General features: G+C 40.3%; 1 protein-coding gene across 1 annotated transcript in view; it reads left to right on the top strand.

Moving 5' to 3' along the window:
• LOC126262605 (methyl farnesoate epoxidase-like) overlaps positions 1-12,930 on the top strand; it is a 159,900-nt gene extending 146,970 nt beyond the window's left edge. Inside the window, exons 8-9 of the mRNA XM_049959356.1 lie at positions 4,361-4,478; positions 12,430-12,930. Coding sequence (XP_049815313.1) covers positions 4,361-4,478; positions 12,430-12,753 — 442 coding nt within the window. The 3' untranslated portion in view covers positions 12,754-12,930. The remainder of the gene's footprint in view (positions 1-4,360; positions 4,479-12,429) is intronic.
• Positions 12,931-15,632: the final 2,702 nt, after the last annotated feature.

Genomic DNA, 15,632 nt, shown 5'->3' with positions numbered 1-15,632 from the left:
GCCTCGCTCGCAGGGTGGAATCAGAGCTAACTATTTGTAGTATCGCGGTCCTCTGGTTTGGAGCCGAGTGGAAGGCTTAAACCAGAGGCTCAGGCAATTCTGCGGAGATCTGGGGTGCAAATTTCTCGACCTCCGCTATCAGGTGGAGAAATGTAGGGTCCCCCTGAATAGGTCAGGTGTGCACTACACGCCGGAAGCGGCTACAAGGGTAGCGGAGTACGTGTGGAGTGCACATGGGGTTTTTTAGGTTAGAGAATTCCCTCCCTAGGCCCGACAAGACGCCTCCTGAGACGCGGCAAGGTAGGAGTAGGCTAAATGCAACAGGAAATAACAATATTAATGTGCTAATAGTAAACTGCAGGAGCGTCTACAGAAAGGTCCCAGAACTGCTCTCATTAATGAATGGTCACAACGTCCATATAGTACTAGGAACAGAAAGTTGGCTTAAACCAGATGTAAACAGTAATGAAATCCTAAACTCAGATTGGAATGTATACCACAGAGACAGGCTGGACAGTGAAGGGGGAGGTGTGTTTATAGCGATAAGAAGTGCAATAGTATCGAAGGAAATTGACGGAGATCCGAAATGTGAAATAATTTGGGTGAAGGTCACAATTAAAGCAGGCTCAGACATGGTAATTGGATGTCTCTATAGGCCCCCTGGCTCAGCAGCTGTTGTGGCTCAGCACCTGAAGGATAATTTGGAAAATATTTTGAGTAGATTTCCCCACCATGTTATAGTTCTGGGTGGAGATTTTAACTTGCCAGATATAGACTGGGAGACTCAAACGTTCATAAAGGGTGGCAGGGACAAAGAATCCAGTGAAATTTTTTTAAGTGCTTTATCTGAAAACTACCTTGAGCAGTTAAACAGAGAACCGACTCGTGGCGATAACATATTAGACCTTCTGGTGACAAACAGACCCGAACTATTTGAAATAGTTAACGCATGACAGGGAATCAGCGATCATAAAGCGGTTACTGCATCGATGATTTCAGCCGTAAATAGAAATATTAAAAAAGGTAGGAAGATTTTTCTGTTTAGCAAATGTGACAAAAAGCAGATTACAGAGTACCTGACGGCTCAACACAAAAGTTTTGTCTCAAGTACAGATAGTGTTGAGGATCAGTGGACAAAGTTCAAAACCATCGTACAATATGTGTTAGATGAGTATGTGCCAAGCAAGATTGTAAGAGATGGAAAAGAGCCACCGTAGTACAACAACCGAGTTAGAAAACTGCTGCGGAATCAAAGGGAACTTCACAGCAAACATAAACTTAGCCAAAACCTTGCAGACAAACAAAAATTACACGAAGCAAAATGTAGTGTGAGGAGGGCTATGCGAGAAGCGTTCAATGAATTCGAAAGTAAAGTTCTATGTACTCACTTGGCAGAAAATCCTAAGAAACTTTGGTCTTATGTCAAAGCAGTAGGTGAATCAAAACAAAATGTCCAGACACTCTGTGACCAAAATGGTACTGAAACGGAGGATGACAGACTAAAAGCCGAAATACTAAATGTTTTTTTCCAAAACTGTTTCACAGAGGAAGACTGCTCTGTAGTTCCTTCTCTAGATTGTCGCACAGATGACAAAATGGTAGATATCGAAATAGATGACAGAGGGATAAAGAAACAATTAAAATCGCTCAAAAGAGGAAAGGCCACTGGACCTGATGGGATACCAGTTCGATTTTGCACAGAGTACGCGAAGGAACTTGCCCCCCTTCTTGCAGCGGTGTACCGTAGGTCTCTAGAAGAGTGTAGCGTTCCAAAGGATTGGAAAAGGGCACAGGTCATCCCCGTTTTCAAGAACGGCTGTCGAACAGATGTGCAGAACTAGTGACCTATATCTCTAATGTCGATCGGTTGTAGAATTTTGGAACACGAGTTATGTTCGAGTATAATGACTTTTGTGGAGACTAGAAATCTACTCTGTAGCAATCAGCATGGGTTTCGAAAAAGACGGTCGTGTGAAACCCAGCTCGCGCTATTCGTCCACGAGACTCAGAGGGCCATAGACATGGGTTCACAGGTAGATGCCGTGTTTCTTGACTTCAGCAAGGCGTTCGATACAGTTCCCCACAGTCGTTTAATGAACAAAGTAAGAGCATATGGACTATCAGACCAATTGTGTGATTGGATTGAAGAGTTCCTAGATAACAGAATGCAGCATGTCATTCTCAATGGAGAGAAGTCTTCCGAAATAAGAGTGATTTCAGGTGTGCCGCAGGGGAGTGTCATAGGACCGTTGCTATTCACAATATACATAAATGACCTTGTGGATGACATCGGAAGTTCACTGAGGCTTTTTGCAGATGATGCTGTGGTGTATTGAGAGGTTGTAACAATGGAAAATTGTACCGAAATGCAGGAGGATCTGCAGCAAATTGACGCATGGTGCAGGGAATGGCAGTTCAATCTCAATGTAGGCAAGTGTAATGTGCTGCAAATACATAGAAAGATAGATGCCTTATCATTTAGCTACAAAATAGCAGGTCAGCAACTGGAAGCAGTTAATTCCACAAATTATCTGGGAGTACGCATTAGGAGTGATTTAAAATGGAATGATCATATAAAGTTGATTGTCAGCAAAGCAGATGCCAGACTGAGATTCATTGGAAGAATCCTAATGAAATGCAATCCGAAAACAAAGGAATTAGGTTACAGTACGCTTGTTCGCCCACTGCTTGAATACTGCTCAGCAGTGTGGGATCCGTACCAGATACGGTTGATAGAAGAGATAGAGAAGATCCAATGGAGAGCAGCGCACTTCGTTACAGGATCATTTAGTAATCTCGAAAGCATTACAGAGATGATAGATAAAATCCAGTGGAAGACTCTGCAGGAGAGACGCTCAGTAGCTCGGTATGGGCTTTTGTTAAAGTTTCGAGAACATACCATCACCGAAGAGTCAAGCAGTATATTGCTCCCTCCTATGTATATCTCGCGAAGAGACTATGAGGATAAAATCAGAGAGATTAGAGCCCACACAGAAGCATACTGACAATCCTTCTTTCCACGAACAATACGAGACTGGAATAGAAGGGAGAACCGAAGAGGTACTCAGAGTACCCTCTGCCACACACCGTCAGGTGTCTTGCGGAGTATGGATGTAGATGTAGATTATTGCCTTTGTGTTGTGAACAATAATTTATTAAGGACTATTATTCCACGGAACTTTCAGTTTCAAATTTCAATGGCGTGGTTATTTGTGCTCATCCTTCAGAAATAGTGTCCTCTCACCTTGTGGTGAATTTCTTCTTTTTCAGTCTGGTCCACACATCTTCCCTGTTAAAAACAAATGATGTTTTTCTACTGGAAAAGCAACAGCATTACACTAATCCAGTGCATGCAGTAAATATTTTTCAGTACCATGTTAACTAAAGGTAGTTTGTGAGTGAAAACTTGGATATATTGGCATTTGTTTGATATAAAGACACTGTCAAGTCGATGCTGATTTTAAGTTCTAGTTTCAATACACACACATAGTCACTCATAACAGCCAGCTTATGGTATTGAACCTAATACTGGAAATGATTACAAAATAAATTATCTGTGTCAAAAAGTTCGCTCAAATATTGCATAATTTTACAACTACAAATGTTCATTTTGTGGTCACAGTTTGTACAATATGCCATGAGGAAATTGGTTATTCAAAAGTCACTGTTTACATATTAACATCGGAATTTCACATGTTCATCTTTTTCATGCGTTGATGTCCACTTTACTGCACTTTGTGATCAAATTTTAACCATTATTCTGTAAAATTTTCACATCTGCTCAAAGCTCTTTATATCCATGTCACAAGACAATTCGCGTGAACATACTGTCCTCTGATTGACTGATATACATCGTGACCAATCTAATATTGGTATTAAACTGTACAAACCTGTGTCTTTTAATTTTAACCAATTGCAAATTAATATCTTTTATGAACAATTTATCAATGGGACAAATTTATAAAATCTAGAAATACCAAAATAATTCCCTCTTTAAATAACAAAATTATCATAAAATGTATCTTGTTTTCTCAGTCCATCAACTGGCTAGTTGCACTCTACAATTTCCCCTGAGTATGATTCACTCTCTCAGTACACAGTTCTCTATTCTAGGCACTGTGCCATAGAGTGTGTTACATTAGTTTAATCCTGTTAGTTATATTGAAATGGAGCAACAATACAGATGTGCATAGTAGTAGCAAACAACATAGTGTTAATTAGTGTTGCACATGAACTACAGTAAATCCCGCTACTCTAAATTCGATCTAATTAGTCAAAATATTACACTAAACAGATATAGTGAAGTGCTATATAAAGTAGAGAAGGAGGTTTTGCTTATTAGTACAAATGTTTCTTGCAGGTTACCATATCTGGAAGCTGTGATAACTGAGGTTTCCCGCATAAACACAATTGCACCCCTGTGCCCGCCACATGCTGCTCTCAAGGACACAACCCTCTGTGGATACAACATTCCCCAGGTAAAACAAAATTCTAAATCAGCACATAGAGTAATGAAGACCACAGACAGGTACTGGACTACATGAATATTTCATAGCACAGCACCATGCTCCCCGTATTTCTTGTACTGTTTGAATTGTATATAGATACAGCATCTTGTAGAATATATCGTCAGCTAAACCTGGAATACAGCAGTAATCCATCACAAGATGCAGTATGCACTGAGTATGTGTCTGGCTCTTCATGACAAAGTAATGATTCACTTAAGTAGTAGCCAACAGAATAGATTTGCAATGTATTCTCCCAATCCACATTTGCAGTAATTTAATATTCACATAATAAAAAAATTGGAAAGATACAGTATGGTTTAAAATTATAATAAATAATTCATAGAGCAGGTGTTAAACATCAATAGACAATCACACATGAAAACATTGAGGAGAACACAGAAATGTGACAAGCAGTTTCTGACATACTCGGTGTCATCAGTATTGGCTACACGGAAGTATCTGGGATTTATCCTCATTGCTATATGTCCTTCTCACATCTAGTGTGAGTCTGCTGCAGTGCCAGAATGCCTGTTTTGTGTTCTAGGAGGATCTTAGATATCACTTTTCTTGCATTCATTTTGTGTATACTTGATGGATTTTCAGTGTTAATTCTCTGATTCTTAGAAAAATCCTTTAGTTACTTAACCATTTTTAGAATAAACTTCAAAGTTCATGAAACTTACCACACAAAGGAATTAAACAACTTGTACAAGTAGGTCACCAACTCAATAAAATCCTCTTGGTTTTCAAGCTGCGTTATTTGATTTATAACTCTCGATCTTTTCGCAACTGTCACCATAATTATCTTCAGTAATTAAAATTACTGACTGCCAAGAATGGTAAATGGGTTAATAACTCTTGAAGATGATGACAGAGACAGCTGCTCAAGAATTTTAGCTCAGCTGGTATGGCTCGAAATTTAAAGGACTTTATTCAGTTGTGCCTCTGCAAAAGACTCCAAGGATATTTCACTATACAGTTGAACTCAAAGCCAACGTTGGTAAACAAGTGGGCTGTGTCCATCCACACACTCAACTGGCATATCATATGATGAGGTAAAATTTTTGCCCATCTGTGGATTGAAGTACAATGTGTCTTCAAAATATCAGGCAGGCACTTTAGACAGAACATTAGCTTTCAGTATTTATGTACCTCACCTGAATCAAGAAACATGAGTCTAAAGTAAAATAATTTAGCTACTAAATATTAACACATAATAACAGATAATTTCAACACAAATTCTCATGGACACAGAATTCTTCGGATCTGAAACACAACAAAAATCGATAGTAAGCCCTTAGCTGAATCTTCCCCAAAGAATAATTCACCAGAAGTTCTTCGAGATTAATGGCACCTTTGGTGGCTATTAGGAATTATTAGATATTTATACATTATTTCAGGTAATAAGAAGTTTCCTGATGCCAAAAGCCAGAGTAGTGAGGACTGTGGCTGGGTGGTTTCAGTGACTAGGGACATGGTATTTTTTTCTGGCAGCCAAGTGGCATGACTGCAGTGCCCTTCCAATTTTACCACCACCTGAAGTGAGGATGTGTGGCTTATGCTTCCAATGGTCTCACAGTCCAAAAGTGGCAGAAGAAACGTTAGACACAGCTATGTGTGTCATGCAGTGAGATAACTACAGTCTTGTGTTAACCCCTTTAAGAAGCTTGAAGGAATCATCTTGTGAGCATATCGCTCTATGCTCAATCAGTTTTTCTTTTTTCCACACATGTGTTAAGAAAGAGGCAGAAATACATTAAATAAAAAATGATAAGTTGAGGTACAAAATAGTCACAATTAAAACAGGCATCACCGTCGTTCTGGACAATAACTACGTAAGTACAGAAGACAAAACTGAGGCACAGAAGTAGAATTCGAAGAAACTGTCAGCCCCTTGTATCAGGAAACCCACGCCATTCAGTGCTCATACAAGTGTTAACTGAAAATGATCTGACAATTGCTGTGAAAAGCTAAACGCAAAGACGTCTGTGGGTCATGCTCATATGTCATGCTGTCTAATGGAGTAGGTGGCTGCAAAAATATTACATGGCAATGTTGGGCCTTCCGAGGCCTGTTTAGTGGAGTTTTTTCTCTCAGTATTTTCTCATCAACTGAAATTAAGCAAGGTGATTCATGTGTCTAAAAAGAAATAGTGCTAATCATAATAATTAGTTATCAGTATCTCTAGTAGAATATTTATTAAAAAAATATTACAAGTGCACTTGTTCAGTAGAGTAATTACTTTCTTGGGAAAATCAAAACAGAATAATAACACTCGTAGGTACCAAAAATGGTAACTAACAGAAACAGCTATTGAAGATTCAATAGAATTTCTCATCCTGGGCTTAGATAAAAGAAATACAGGTACAGTTACTTGGATCACATATTATTTTACTTTGATATCTAGTATCCTACCTTCATTATATTTTGGAAATTGAAAGTGTCGAAGATACGTGCGACACAGACCACTCAGCATGAGACATTTGGAAAATTTTATGGCAAAAGCAACACGTAATATGACTTCCATATCTGTATCTGGTTGAGAAAAACGAATTATTTAGGACTAAAGAGATGACTCACCGAAAGGCAGAAGTGCTGCATTGTCAACAGATACACAAACAAAAGGTACAGAGGTTTGCTTTGCTAGCTTTCAGAATGAAATTCCTTTTCAAGCTGTAGGAGAAACAAGTGCCCATCTGCATAGCTCAGAAAAGCTGGTGGTGGTGGTGGGGAGGATCCAGATGGCAGAGGAGGTGAAGCAGCCACTGAAATCTCACATGTTGTGCTCTGCTGCATGTTGTGCCACTGGGTGGACCACTTTGTTTTTGGCAACAGCCTGACATTGGCCATTCATTCTGATTGACAGCTGGTTGGTTGTCATACCAATGCAAAACGCTGTGCAGTGGTTGCAGGAGAGCTGGTATATAACATGGCTGCTTTCACAGTTGGTCTGGCCTCTGATGGGGTAGGACAAGCCAGTGACAGGACTGGAGTAGGACATACTGGGTGGGTGGATAGTGCAGGTCTTGCATCTGGAACTTCCCCAATGGTATGATTTCTGTAGCAGGGAATTGGGGGTGGGAATGACATATGGATGGACTAAGATATTGGGGAGGTTGGGCGGGTGGTGGAACACCACTTTGTGAGGGGATGGAAGTATGTTGGGTAGGATGTTCCTCATTTCAGGGCATGATGATAAATAATCAGAGTCCTGATGAGGACATGGTTCAGTCATTCCAGTCCCAAGTGGTATTGGGTGACAAGGGGGCACTTCTTTTTGGTTGGTTCTTGGGATGGATGTGAGGATCATATGTGTGTGTGTGTATGTGTGGAAATATGGCATGGGAGATCTGTTTGTGTATTAGGTCTGGGTGGTATAGCCTGTCTGTGAAGGCCTTTGTGAGGACCACAGGGAGGGTCTTGAGGGAGTTCTCATTGTTGCAGATGTGTCTGCCATGGGTGGCCAGGCTGTATGGGTGGGGTTTGTTGGTATGGAGTGGGTGGCAGCTGGCAAAGTGCAGTTACTGTTGGTGATTGGTGGGTTTGACGTGGACTGGGGTGGGAATGGAGTATTCTTCGATGAGGAAATCAACACCTTGGAAGGTGTTACAGTGGGTGGAGGAGGACCAGGTGGAATGGATGGGAGAGGAGGTGTTGAGATTTTGGAGGAATGAGGATAAGGTGTCCTGGCCTTGTGTCCATATTATAAAGATATCATCAATAAACATGAACTAAACCAGGGGTTTGGTGTTTTGGGAAGCTAGAAATATTTCCTTTAGGTGGTCGATGAAGAGGTTGGCATAGGTGAGTGCCTGTGACTGTGCCACAAATTTGTTTGTGAAGTAGTTATGAGTTAGAATGTGGGCAAAAGAGTCTTTCCTTCTCATCCTGTCCAGTAAGTCTCCCCTGATCTGGGGTTCTAGATGACTCTTCTCAACTCTAACCCTTTTCCTAAACCTCTCTTCCTTCCTCTTCAAACCTTCTGCTAGAAGAAGGAGCCACTGGCTCTGAAAGCTTGCATACATAAAACCTTTTTTTATATGTGTGTTCTGCTGATGCCACTTGGTGAGAATATTTTTTTTTTATCTATCCAGTTACATTAACTGTCAAAAATTGTTTATTTTCTTTGTTATATAAATACACACTGTAACACTAGGAAGTCTGGTCAGAGACCAAGATGTACATTTTAATATCAAGTTAATAGTAAGTGTAAGTTGTTATTACATTAAGGCAATATGATTTTGTCTGCACAAAGATCAATTTTTTTTCCTTATTTTTTAAATGGTGAGTTTTGATGCAGGTCCTGAATTCTGTGCTATCTTGTACAAGCACTAGACAGCTACACTTTGCACCATTAGACCTGCAGAAATCTTCTTGGTGATATAATTAGAAAAACTGGAGAACAGCATCTTTATGTTTTTAAGCCAGATCTCAGAGAAATAAATAACATTAATACTGAATATACCCTGACAAGAATGCTTCAACAACACACTCTTCATTATTTATTGACGGGATATTTTGATAACAGATAATGAAAACTATGTCTGACTTATTGTGAAAAGATACTTTACATTCAGTGAAATTTATTTATTTATTTTTTTGCATGTCGGATATGTATTTCTGCTTTGATGTATCATTTCTAGCAAACCTACATTCACCTCATTTAGTGTCAGTTATGATTTACTGAATTTGTTATTTACATGTATTCTCAATATTGGCACCTGTTTCTTCATGTTCTAATCAAAGAGGTTGGCAAAAGAAAGTGTTAGACTAGAACGTATTTTGAGGTATTGCATGTTACAATCCAGATTAAACTCAATGAAAATAAGATGAATACATTAACACAGAATCATTTACAGTGAGGTGACAAAAGTAAAGGGATACCCCTAATATCATGTTGAACCTCCTTTAGCCTGGCGTAGTGCAGCAACTTGAAATGGCAGGGACTCAACAAAAAGCCATCGGAAGTCCCTTGCAGAAATCTTGAGCCATGCTGCCTTTATAGCCATCCATAATTGTGAAAGTGTTACTGGCACAGGATTTTGTGCATGAAATGACTTCTCATTTATGTTTGATGGGATTCATGTTGGACAATCTGTCCAGAATGTTCTTCAAACCAAACATGAACAATTGTGGCCTGGTGATATGACATCTTTGTTTGGGAACATGAACATGAATGGCTGCAAATGGTCTCCAAGTAGCCAAACATTGTTGTTGTTGTTGTGGTCTTCAGTCCTGACACTGGTTTGATGCAGCTCTCCATGCTACTCTATCCTGTGCAAGCTTCTTCATCTCCCAGTACATACTGCAGCCTACATCCTTCTGAATCTGCTTACTGTATTCATCTCTTGGTCTCCCTCTATGATTTTTACCCTCCACGCTGCCCTCCAATACTAAATTGGTGATCCCTTGGTGCCTCAGAACATGTCCTACCAACCGATCCCTTCTTCTAGTCAAGTTGTGCCACAAACTTCTCTTCTCCCCAATCCTATTCAATACCTCCTCATTAGTTATGTGATTTACCCATTTAATCTTCAGCATTCTTCTGTGGCACCACATTTCAAAAGCTTCTATTCTCTTCTTGTCTAAACTATTTATCGTCCACGTTTCACTTCCATACATGGCTACACTCCATACAAATACTTTCAGAAACGACTTCCTGACATTTAAATCTATACTCGATGTTAACAAATTTTTCTTCTTCAGAAACGCTTTCCTTGCCATTGCCAGTCTACATTTTATATCCTCTCTACTTCGACCATCATCAGTTATTTTGCTCCCCAAGTAGCAAAACTCCTTTACTACTTTAAGTGTCTCATTTCCTAATCTAATTCTCTCAGCATCACCCGACTTAATTTGACTACATTCCATTATCCTCATTTTGCTTTTGTTGATGTTCATCTTATATCCTCCCTTCAAGACACTGTCCATTCTGTTCAATTGCTCTTCCAAGTCCTTTGCTGTCTCTGACAGAATTACAATGTCATCGGCGAACCTCACAGTTTTTATTTCTTGTGCATAGATTTTAATACCTACTCTGAATTTTTCTTTTGTTTCCTTTACTGCTTGCTCAGTATACAGATTTAATAACATCAGGGAGAGGCTACAACCCTGTCTCACTCCCTTCCCAACCACTGCTTCCCTTTCATGTCCCTCGACTCTTATAACTGCCATCTGGTTTCTATACAAATTGTAAATAGCCTTTCGCTCCCTGTATTTTACTCCTGCCACCTCCAGAATTTGAAAGAGAGTATTCCAGTCAACATTGTCAAAAGCTTTCTCCAAGTCTACAAATGCTAGAAACGTAGGTTTGCCTTTTCTTAATCTAGCTTCTAAGATAAGTCGTAGGGTAAGTATTGCCTCACGTGTTCCCATATTTCTACGGAATCCAAACTGATCTTCTCCGAGGTCGGCTTCTACCAGTTTTTCCATTCATCTGTAAAGAATTTGCGTTAGTATTTTGCAGCTGTGACTTATTAAACTGATTGTTCAGTAATTTTCACATCTGTCAACGCCTGCTTTCTTTGGGATTGGAATTCACCATTTCCAATCAGTGATCAGTTCAGTTGAAGATCAATGGGATCTGTGCCACACTTGAATGCTATGATGAGCTTTTACCAACTGAAATTTGGACTCATGTAATCGAATCACGGTTTTCCAGTTTTCTAGGATCCAACTGATATGGTCACGAGCCCAAGAGAGGTGCTGCATGTGATGTCGTGCTGTTAGCAAAGGCACTCTCTTCGGTTGTCTACTGCCATAGCACATTACTGCCAGATTCTGCCACACTGTCATAATGGATACATTTGTCAAACATCCCACATTGATTTCTACAGCTATTTCATGCAGTGTTGCTTTCTGTTAGCTCTGACAACATTACAATAATGCCACTGGTCTTGATTGTTAAGTGAACGCAGTCAGCAACTGCGTTTGTACATGGTGGAAGTTAGTGCCTGAAATCTGGTATTCTCAGCACACTATTGATATAGTGGATCTCAGAATACTGAATTCCAACAATTTCTGGACCTGTATAAATGCATATCACTATCCCATGACTTGTCACCTGAATGTATATGGTACAAAGTGCTTTCTAGTGATTCAGAGGGATATACCACTTACCATCATGCAGCACGTTCAAAAGCACTCTGATAAAGTGAACAGGTTGTATCTTACCAAATTCAGAATTAGATCTTTATTCTACAGACCCCTTCAGTTAATAGAGAAAGCCATAGAGCGATATCTATGGAAAACATACGTATCATCTGTACGGATGCAAGGAGGTGCACTGTCGATGGACTGTGTGTTTTTGACACCCTGATTCTTTTATTTTCATTTGGTCATACCCACCCCTTTATTCACTATTGACTTCTGATGATTGAGAAGTGACATAACAGAGTTCAGTAGAACGGTAGTTCAGTCACAGTATACTGCTGGCTAGTGAGTTAGACAATGCTGTCCACCAGCTTATTGCCACACGCGCAAATGGCTCGGCACCCAGTAGAAAAATATTTCCACTTTCTATCTCTGCAGAAGGTGAAAGATTCCTGAATAGGTTGGCATGTTCAATTTGTTGCAAATGGAGTGTGTTGAATGAATCAGAACTAGTTGCTATGAGCAAGCTATTTCATGAAGCACAGTGCATTCCGTCATATGATTATGCAAGATAAATCAAAACTTCAATCAGTAGTCAAATTCAAAAAGGACAATGAGCAGTTATCCGGAGCGTGTATCACCAACCGTCACAGGTATCACTAAGCTTTCGATGTCGACAGGACATTAAACCCAATCTTCCTTCCTTCGATCACTAAGGTTATGGCCAAGAGCTTGTAGCATTTATTATCTACAACTTGTTTGCAGAAACCTTGAAACCTTACAAATTTAAGAAAAAGGGGCTCATGATTAACTTTTTACTTTGTTTCAGGGAACATGGCTCTTCATCAGCTTGTGGAGCATCATGCATGACCGTGAACATTGGGGAGATCCAGATGTGTTCCGGCCAGAGCGTTTCATTGACAAGGAGACTGGCAAATTTGTACGAGACCCTTTCTTCATCAACTTTGGCACTGGTTCAAGAGTTTGTCTTGGCATGGCACTTGCCAAGAATAATTTGTTCCTTTTCTTGGCAAGTCTCCTTCAGGACTTCACTATTTCTTTGCCTCCAGATGAACCTAAGCCATCTACACTTGCATTGTCTGGGTTTACTACAGCACCCAAGCCCTTCAGGGCACACTTTTCAACAAGGTGATATTTGAAAAGTGATGTCTGGAAAAAGAAGTGTAGTGTATTGAATGCATTTCTGTAAATGTATTTACTTGTATGAAAATATGCTTTTCATTTAGCAACAGCCTGTTCCTGTAAATGTTCTGAACTTCTTGTCTAACATCATATGTTTTTGTATAAATATATTTACTTTTATAAAAACATAATTCTCGCAACAGAGCAGTGTGTCAGTTTTTACCCTGAGCTTCTTGTTTAGCATGGCAGTATGTGAAAACATTGTTTTATCATAGACCATTCATTGTTTGTAAACTCACAGGGTTGGCAATATCTACACAAGTATGCAAAGTTGTGCTGAAAGAAGTAGTGTATTTATAATTTTGATTTGAAACACTCCCTAAACTAGGGCAGTATTGTGCACTTAATTGATAAACAGGAAATTCAGTGAACTTGAAAACCATGGCCGTTTGCTGTCGCATAGGAGCTAAATGAATGCTACAAATTCACAGCAACTTCATTTGTGTCTTCAATATTTGGATTGTGTTACGTAGAAAAGAGAGAAACAGCCTTTCCATTATATCTACAGATAAAACAGCAGTAGCTAAATTAGGTAATTTTCAGTGCAACAGACATTTTACATCCACCTCTTCCTTTCAAAATTCGTGAAATTTTTATATGTACCACCAAAAAGCTGCCATAAAACTTTATTTTGCAGTACTACACACATTTTTTTCATCATATTGCAGACTGTTGTGTCGACACAAGCATAAATTGGTATTACTTTTTGTGTTAAAATGACACTCTCATTGCATTTTACTGATATTAATTTACGTGGTTGAAATGCCAGTACAGCACATCTAGCCTGGTCAGGTAAAATACAAGAACACCTCCTAGAATAGAAATTTCACTTTTCTATGGAGTGTGCGCTGTTCTGAAACTTTCTAGTAGATTAAAACAATGCTCCAGACTGGGATTCAAACCCGGAGTCATATCTTTTGCACGCATTGCTCTTGTCAACTGAGCTATCCAGCCATGGCTTCCGTCCTTCCCTCACAGCTCTACTTCTGCTAGCAATTCTGTTTCACTTTCCAAACATCACACAAGTCTTCTGCATACCTAGGCTGTGGCTAAGCTATTTCTCCTCGGAGCCCTTTTCCTCCATGTGTGCTAGTCTTGCAAGGTGTGCAGAAGTAAAGCTGTGAGGGCATGTTGTGAGTCATGCCTGGAAAACTCAGGCCATAGGACCCTTGTCCATAAAAGGCAAGGTCCATAAGACCATTGTTCTGTGAAAGGCAAAGTCGTGTGTTCAAGTCCTCGTCTGTCACACAGTTTTAGTTTGTGGCATACCTTTATGTTAACATGAGCATATTTATTTATTTATTTATCCATATGTAGACAATAAATATTGTATGGATGTTGTCCAAAAGTACATGTAAATTTATAGGAAACAATTTGTGCAAAAGGAACATACAAAATTTTACATTAAGTAGTACAAAGAATAATACATACAAAATTGTACAAAAAATGTACAAATAATAATACTTTGTCATGCAAGATACAGTAACACAACTTTTTATACAAATATACTAACAATATTGTAATTGCATAGTCTGTTTGCCCTAATGAAGCCCTTATATTCACTACAATAATTCAGTAAAGATTTTACCACACTCAGCAGCTGTCCATTAGATATACAGAATTAATAGAAACTTTAGGGGATGAAAGACAGTGTTTTCAGTTTTGCCTTAATATGAGGGAATAGGATATAGTTGTAGGTAAACAACTAGAATTCTCTCAGACACAGATTTATTAGCACTTCGCTTCTACACAGATGCGTCTGGAGGCTAACTGCCATTAGTGGCCAACATCCTCCCATCCTCCCAAAGCCCTCTCCTCAAAGATAGCACACTTACACACTGAACAAATATCAATATTTATGGCGCTTTATGCCACATTGTCTCCCCCCCCCCCCCTCGTGCAGTATGGAGTACGTCCCTGTGAATGGGGGAGGGGGTGGGGGGTGAGAAGTTAGAAAGGTAATGTACAGTTCTTCCGCATCAGGTGGAAGCGGTCGACTGGAAGGAGACCGGGGGGTGAAACCAGGTAGGTCAACGGCGAAGTCAGCAAGCGACGCCGGCGGCTGAAGACGACGTCCCGTCCTGGAGTGGAGGTGTAGCACTTCATCAGCAGGCAGGCGGAGAATCACCTTGTCAGAAGGCCTAACAAAGGCACGTAAATTGCCACACGCAGCACTTGTGCTCAATTTAAAGCAGCGCACCACACAAGTTTCTGCACTTCCTCCCTCAACATTGTCACATGTGGGTACCACACACACCGTATCGCCATCTACGACAACAGATAATTTATGTATGTCATCAGGGTGTACATGTGAATTCTTGGGTGGCACCTGTATGAGCAAGGGTAGGGAGGCAGGGAGGTGTGGGAAAGCCATGGCAGGGGAAAGCATCTGCCAAGAGGGGGGTGGCAGGTGCACTGGACTGCGCAGACGACAACCTCGGGCGATCAGCTGACGGACGAGAGAGCGTCACCGAAGGCAACGAGGAGCCAGCGTGGATTGAAGGGCATGATAAAGAGCTGTCACACGAAGATGGTAACACAATGGTAGAATCCGAATGGTTGGCAGTTCGACTGCGAGGGCTGTGAGGAGTGAAACCTCGAAAAGATTGGCCACTCGAATTAGATGAACGCGGAGAAGAAGCAGTGCTCGGCAGAGAAGCACACTGTGGAGAATCAATACCCGAATGTATGGTATGAGAAGATGGATGGCCGCTCGAAGCAGGAGTGGGAGAAATAGGGACAGAATCAGGGAGGTTCACCTGAGGCTCAATGAAAGCTGGTTTCACTTGGTTGAGTGAGACCGTGGTTACAGAGTCTTTTATGAGGAGA

Source organism: Schistocerca nitens, chromosome 6, assembly GCF_023898315.1.
Source record: "Schistocerca nitens isolate TAMUIC-IGC-003100 chromosome 6, iqSchNite1.1, whole genome shotgun sequence".
In the NCBI taxonomy this organism is placed as follows: Eukaryota; Metazoa; Arthropoda; class Insecta; order Orthoptera; family Acrididae; genus Schistocerca; species Schistocerca nitens.
The sequence above is the reverse complement of the archived record's forward strand: the minus strand, read 5'-3'. Positions and strand labels throughout refer to the sequence as shown.